Source organism: Microtus ochrogaster, linkage group LG3 (assembly GCF_000317375.1).
Source record: "Microtus ochrogaster isolate Prairie Vole_2 linkage group LG3, MicOch1.0, whole genome shotgun sequence".
NCBI classification, from domain to species: domain Eukaryota; kingdom Metazoa; phylum Chordata; class Mammalia; order Rodentia; family Cricetidae; genus Microtus; species Microtus ochrogaster.
In genome coordinates, this window is record NC_022029.1 from 23,466,360 (window position 1) to 23,473,396 (window position 7,037).

At 44.1% G+C, this 7,037-nt stretch overlaps 1 protein-coding gene across 1 annotated transcript; it reads left to right on the top strand.

The window, feature by feature from the left end:
• Positions 1 to 341: 341 nt before the first annotated feature.
• On the top strand, positions 342 to 989 carry LOC101993167 (mortality factor 4-like protein 2). Its single transcript, XM_005360642.2, has one exon. The coding sequence runs from the start codon at positions 357 to 359 to the stop codon at positions 987 to 989; it is 633 nt and encodes a 210-aa protein (XP_005360699.1). The 5' UTR covers positions 342 to 356.
• Positions 990 to 7,037: the final 6,048 nt, after the last annotated feature.

Below are 7,037 nucleotides of genomic sequence, written 5' to 3' on the forward strand. Positions count from 1 at the left end.
GAAGCTGCCCTCCTCAAACAAGTCATCCTGCAGAGAAAAGTCTATCTTCCCAGAGAGTCTGCTCTGCAGAGAAAGTGCACACAGGGGAGAGAGGTGACTTTGTTGAGAAAGGACGCCCTGCAGAGAGAGAACTCTCTGTTGAGAAAGGTGAGATGGAAAAGAAAGTCATCTGTTTTGCGAAAGTTCATTCTGAGGAGAAAGAACAGTCTTCTCAAAGCAGCTACACTGCTGAGAAAGGTAACAGAGTAGAGAGCGGGTACCCTGTCGGGAAAGGTCATCACTCCATGGAAAAAAGCTTTCCTGTGGAGAAACCCTCTTCTTCACGATCCACACCTAACATGCCAGTGCCAAAGAACATGCAGAATATTCAAGAAAACAGAGTTGGCAGTGGTACCAGCACAGTTCCACAGATTCCTCACCAGAATGTGGCTGGGACTGTCACCGCTGGTCAATCTGGGCAGGCAGGGGAGGTGAGAATGGGAGTTGAGTTGAAGTTGCCTGATGAACTTAAGCCATGTCTTGTTGAGGACTGGGAACTGATAAACAAGCACAAGCAGTTATTCCAACTCCCTGCTGAGAAGAATGTAGATACTATTCTCGCGGACTATGTCACTTTTGTGAAATCACAGGGAAAGGCTGATGATAGAGAATATTCTGTTGATGAACTTGTATATGGAATAAGAGAGTACTTCAACAGGATGCTGGGCACCCAGCTGCTCTGCCAATTTGAAAAGCCCCAGTTTGCCGAAATCCACCTGGCTTATCCTCATATTCCAATGTCTCAGGTTTATGGGGCTCCACACCTCCTACGATTATTTACTCAAATTGGGACTGTATTGACCCATTCCCTCCTTAGTAGGCATAGTCTTATGCGAGTGTCTAGGTATCTGCACGATTTCCTTAAATACCTAGCTGAGAATTCCACTTCTCTATTTAATGCCAGCAATTACAAAGTGGCTTCTGCTGAGTATTGTTGCCAAGCCCTGTGAAGGTCAGCTGACCACTCCCTGTTATGACCTGGATCAGTAAACACTTGTGTGTTTGCTGTTTTTATTATAGTTGTTCTTGAAAATTGTCAAAGTATAACAGGGTTTAATATTTCAGTCTGCTTATTATTGTGAACAGGAATAAAAATATTAAATGCTTTATCAGTATTTCAATAACAAATAAATGTTCACTAAAAGAATTTGTGTTGCTTATTTGACAACATCACTTGAATGTTGGTGCTTCTATTCTTACACATTATGAGTTTCTATTAGGTGTTCATATATATGATAACATGCACTCATTCCTAGTGCTAAATGTTCAATATAATGGATATACTCCAAACATATGCATACACATAATTTAAAATATAAAATTGTTTAGAAATATATAAGGATTGGAGATATAGCTAAGGAGGCCCTGGGTTTACTCCTTGGTTTCAAAAGTGAAAGAAACAGGAAGAAAAAGAGGAAGGACTGAGAAGAAGGAAAAGGAAGAATGGGTATAAAGTGAAAGGGAGGCTAGAGGGAGGAGGTGAGGAGGGAGTGGTAGTGAGGGGAGGAGAGAAATAGATGGAAAGAAGAGGAGGGGAACAAAGAAAAGGAGAGGAGATAGAGGAGGAGGAAGAGGAGGAGTTGAAGGAGAAATGGGAGAAGGAAGACAAGATGGGGAGGAGAAGTAGGAAAAGTAGATGGGAGAGAAGACAATGGAGGAAGAAGAAAAGAGTGGGAGGAGACAGAGAAGGGTAATGAAGAAAAGAAAGGGAGAAAAAGAGGAGAAAAAGGAGAGAGGGGCAGAAGGATGTGGAGAAGAATATGGAGGAGGAAAAGGAGAGGAGGGATAGAAAAAGAAGAAGAGAGGGAAGAGAGAATGAAGAGAATGATGGAAAGAAAAAATAGGGAATGGTGGGGTAGAGAAGGAGAGGAGAGAGAGTAGAGAGAGGAGGGGAGAGGTAGAAGAGAAGGTGAGGAAAGAGGAGGAAGAGAGGAGGGGAGTTGAGGGAAGAAAAAGAAGAGAAGAGGGAGGAGAAGGAGAGAGGAAGGTGAGAAAATGAGGGAGCAGAAGGAGGAAGAGGAAAGGAGAGGAGGGGAGAAGAAGAGGAGGAAAAAATAAGAGGCGAGGAGGGGAGAAGGAAGAGAAAGAGGGAAAGAAGGATAGAGAAGGGGATGAGGATGAAAAGTAAGGGAAGAAGGAAAAAGGAGAAAGGAGAAATGAAGGAGTGGTAGAAGAGGGAAATAACAGAGGGTGGAATATAAGAAGAGACAAAGCAAGGAGGAGAAGGAAAGGAGGAAGAGGAGGAGTAGAAAAATTGAATATAAAAGGGAGGAGGAGAAAGTGGAGGAGGAAGATAACATGAGGATAGAACAGAAGAAGGAGGGGCAGTAGAAGTGGAGGAAGAGAAGTAGTAAAGGATGAAGGAAAAGAGAAGAACCCAGAAGACATGGTAGCCGTGGAAAGGGGCAGAAGGTAAAAGGAGAACAAGTAAGGGAAGGAGGATGGAGAGAGAGAGTAGGGAGGAAACAATAGGAAGAGGAAGAAGATGAAGAAAAGGGGCAAGACAGAGAGAAGGAAAGCACTAGAAAGAGAATGAAGAGGAAGAAAAGGCGGAGTAGAAAGGTTGGAAGAAGGAGTTGGCGAAGGAGGAGAGAGAAGGGAGGAGAGGGGTGAGGAAGAAGAGGATGAGGAGGAGGGAGAGTGCTGGGTTCAAACCCTAGATTTGTCCAGGCATGGTTGGGAGGGGAACAGACAGACCATGGGCAGGACCAAAGGTGCATCCTGATCAGCCATTTGTACAATGTGCATGGGGGGAATAACAACCTGGAGGCTGTGTTAGTGGAGAGCTTTCTTATCCAGAGGGTGCAAGGGACTTTTTTTACTCTAGGAAAAATGGCTTCTTGGGTCCATGTGGTGGAATGTCATCAGTTTTGGGCAATAATATCGAGGGTGCTTCATTCGTATACTCAGAGGCAGCAGGGGCCAGAGGAAGGAACCTTATAAGGTCATCGAAAGTCCAGCCTGGGCTGTTTCAGTGGTCAGATAAGCAGCCACCGGTTCCTGTAGCTTTGGAGACACATGAGCTTATCAGATGTTACATGCATTGGGGCACTTTGGGGCACGTCCACAGGAAAACTAACTGCTTGGGGTCTGCTGGCACCTGAGCAAGTGGGGAGAAAACAAACTCCTGCTGATATCAGGCTGAAAAAATCCAGGATTTAGGCTTAACTTAAGAACAGCCCCACAGGAGAGGCTGAGAAAAAGAAGAAGAAAAGGAAGGAAGGCAATAAGGAGGGAGGCTGAGGGGGAAGAGAAGACAAGAAGGCAAGCTGATATTCAGCTTCCAGCCAGAGTTTCTTCCTTTTCCATCTCCCTTTCAAAGAGGCAGCTTCTGCCTCTCCCCACTTCTCCCTTTCTGTTTCTCTCTGTCTCACTCTCTTTCTTTCTGTTCCCCTCTCTCTGCTCTTCTCCTTTCCCCCTTCCCTTCCATAACCCATTAAATAAATATACAACCTCACTCTGCATGGCCGGCCTATCTGTCTGTCTCTCTTGTCTGCCGTATGGTTCCCTCCCTGGAACCAGCCACCTCTGGAGAACTGCACCATGGTCTCATAGTATGCCCTCTGTCTGTCTCTCCTCATGGCCTGCTGCAGCCACGTGGGGAACTGTGCCATCCCTGCCTGGGACTAGCTACTCTCAGGACCCATTGTTCACTGCCTGCTACCACATGGCCCACTGCCACTGCTCTGGGACCTGTGCCATTCCCTGCCTAGGACTGGCTGCTTTGGGTACCTGCTGCCCACTGCTGCCACTCGGAGACCTGAAGAATTTCTGCCGCTGCTGCCGCCAGAGATCCTGCTGCAATTTTATTTTTACCATTTCATTGGTGCCATGATTCAGAAGGCTCTCCCTCCCCAAGCCCCTCTCCTGGGGTATTTTTTTTCCCACAACAATCATGAGTTCCATATGCTTGAGTGTGATTTCTCCAGCGTGATTTCTATGCACACAACTGGCTTCAATTTGTGAGATTCCCCCATTCTGGTCAGCTTAACCATTTCTCCAAACCTGAGGACTTGACTGGTCAGTTCCTGGCAATCTTCTGGTGTTCCTAGAAACAGGAGAAGCAACCCCTAAACACTGAGAGTTGAGCCCTGCACTGACATTCATCTCTGCATTGCTTCCCTTAGCTAAGATTGTGTTTGGATGGCCCAGGGCTGATCCACCTGTGACTGGGGGCCCATGGTCCCTCAGATTCTTTTTTCTTTTTTTTCCCCTTGCTGAAAAAGGCCACTCGGAGTGGCCTCTGGCCTCTCTGACTTCTGATTCACCCTAACAGGATCCAGTTGGGCTTTAGCATCCTACCCACAGGGGGAGGGCACTCTCCCACAGCTCCTGCAATATTCACACTGATTTACACCCTGCCTATAGGGGGAAATGTCCCATTACAAGTCTTGTGGTGCCACCATTTCACGGGTTTTCAGATTCAGCTATAGGTAGCAAGCTTTCCATGTCTGTCCCCCTCTGGGATGAATGCCTTTTAGAGGCTCTTAAACCCCAGACCTTACACTCTACTTCTTCAGCTCCTACCCTCGCTGCTCTGGTGTTCCACTGGCTCCACTTTTATGAGAGCTTTCCAACTACTATCAGAGCATAGGCAAATGGAAGGTGTTTCCTCAAACTATTCCTGCTGCTGCTACTTCTGCCAACAAGATTGGTCAGATCCATAAGTCGGATGTTTTCAATTCCAGCCTTTTGCTCCCCACTGCAGCTTGTGACATAGCCACTCAACCACAGGGCAGAACATGCCTCTAGGTCTCTCTTATTATTAAACTTAAAATCCCTGCAGGTCAAAAAATTATGGCTTTTACAAACAACATGTGACCTCTGCCATTTTGACTGAGGTCAGGTGACCTTACCTCCATCTTAACTGAGGTCAGGTGACTTTACTACCATCTTGGCTGAAAGCCAGGTCAGGTGACCAAGTTCTGCCATCTTTACTGAGGGATACCCTGCCTGGTACCCCAGTACTTATGTTTTTGTCTCTAAATTCCTTTTGCTGACTCTGTTACATGTGTGCTTTGTGCAGTGGTATGCCTTTGGTAGGGCCCACCAAGAGCATCAACTTCATCCAATTCCAGTTCACTCTGTGTGTGTTCATACATGTAACTTAAATGCTCATATGCTTAATATTCTAATTGTCTGTTCATTGCATCTCATTTCAGACTGCAAAACAATAACTCGTGTTTTAAACTGGTATGGACTTTTACAACTCTTACAAAAATACTTTATATTTAATTCAACCCTCATTTCAAATATATTAACATGTTCTCTACTATTGTCAGTTCTGCTGTTAACCTTCTATAGCAAGCAATTTTTCTACTTTCTGTCCTTTTACACGTGTAAATCCTACCTGTTTAGTTAAGAGTCAGTACAGTCAAGCTCAGACCCAGATCTCCAGGCAGATTCTATACTGTAGCTGTACCTGATAAACAGCCCTCAACTGCTCAGAGATCTGGGGAATATGGCATTTAAATAGTTAATTATTAAAAAAAAAACTCTTCATAACAAAAAGAGACAGGTTGGCTCCTAGCAGCAGCACTCCATTTCCTCCAAAGAAGACAGAAGACAAATGGGCACAAAACAACATCCATCTGCAATTCGCTTCAACTGCCAAGCGCTGACCACTGGGTAAAACTGCCTTTCATCTAAACTGAAGATCTTCAGACATGGACAGAATCACTGGAATTGACAGCCTAGCTGCTCAAGTCAAGGTAGGCTTGCCTTCCTACAGATGTCTTAGCTCTCAGGAACTTCTGGAGTCTGGCAGACCATGCACTAAACAGCAAAAGGCAAATATGACCTACAGTGAACATGGAGGACCCTGAGGAGTAATTTTAAGTGCCAACCAAGTAAGTTTGCTGTTGCTTTTTAATCGGTAACTCAAGTAAAATTTTGTCCTTCTCAAAGATCTCTGATGCAGTTTGATAGCTGAGATATTTTGTCAGTTTAAAAGGACAACCTCACCAAACAAATTTCAGTAAAATACAACTTCATATAGAAAAGCAAAAAACCCAGAATAGCCAAAACAATCCTGTACAATAAAAGAACTTCTGGAGGCATCACAATCCCTGACTTCAAACTCTACTACAGAGCTACAGTACTGAAAACAGCCTGGTATTGGCATAAAAACAGACAGGAGGACCAATGGAACTGAATAGAAGATTTGGATATTAATCCACACTCCTTTGAACACTTGACTTTTGACAAAGAAGCAAAAAATATCAAATGGAAAAAAGAAAGCATATTTAACAAATGGTGCTGGCATAACTGGATATCAACATGTAGAAGAATGAAAATAGATCCATATCTTTCACCATGCACAAAACTCAAGTCCAAATGGATCAAAGACCTCAACATAAAGCCAACCACACTGAACCATATAGAAGAGAAAGTAGGAAATACACTTGAATGCATTGGCACAGATCACTTCCTAAATATAACCCCAGCAGCACTGACACTGAGAGAAACAATTAATAAATGGGACCTCCTGAAACTGAAAAGCTTCTGTAAAGCAAAGGACATGGTCAACAAGAAAAATGATCACCTATGGAATAGGAAAAGATCTTCACTAACCCCACATCAGACAGAGGTCTGATCTTCAAAATATACAAAGAACGCAAGAAATTGGTCACCAAAGGAACATATAATCCAATTTACAAAAACGGAATACATACCAAAACAGAGAACTCTCAACAGAGGAATCTAAAATGGCGGAAAGACATTTAAGGAAATGTTCAACATCCTTAGTCATCAGAGAAATGCAAATCAAAACAACTCTGGGATTCCATCTTACACCTGTAAGAATGGCCAAGATCAAAATCACTGATGACAACTTATGCTGGAGAAGTTGTGGGGAGAAGGGAACACTTCTGCATTGCTGATGGGAATGCAAGCTGGTACAACCCCTTTGGATGTCAGTGTGGTGATTTCTCAGAAAATTAGGAAACAACCTTCCTCAAGACCCAGTAATACCACTTTTGGGTATGTATGCAAAGGAT

What these genes read in the sequence shown, in the direction of transcription:
- LOC101993167 (XM_005360642.2), top strand. Translation starts at nt 357, where the DNA reads ATGCAGAATATTCAAGAAAACAGAGTTGGCAGTGGTACCAGCACAGTT.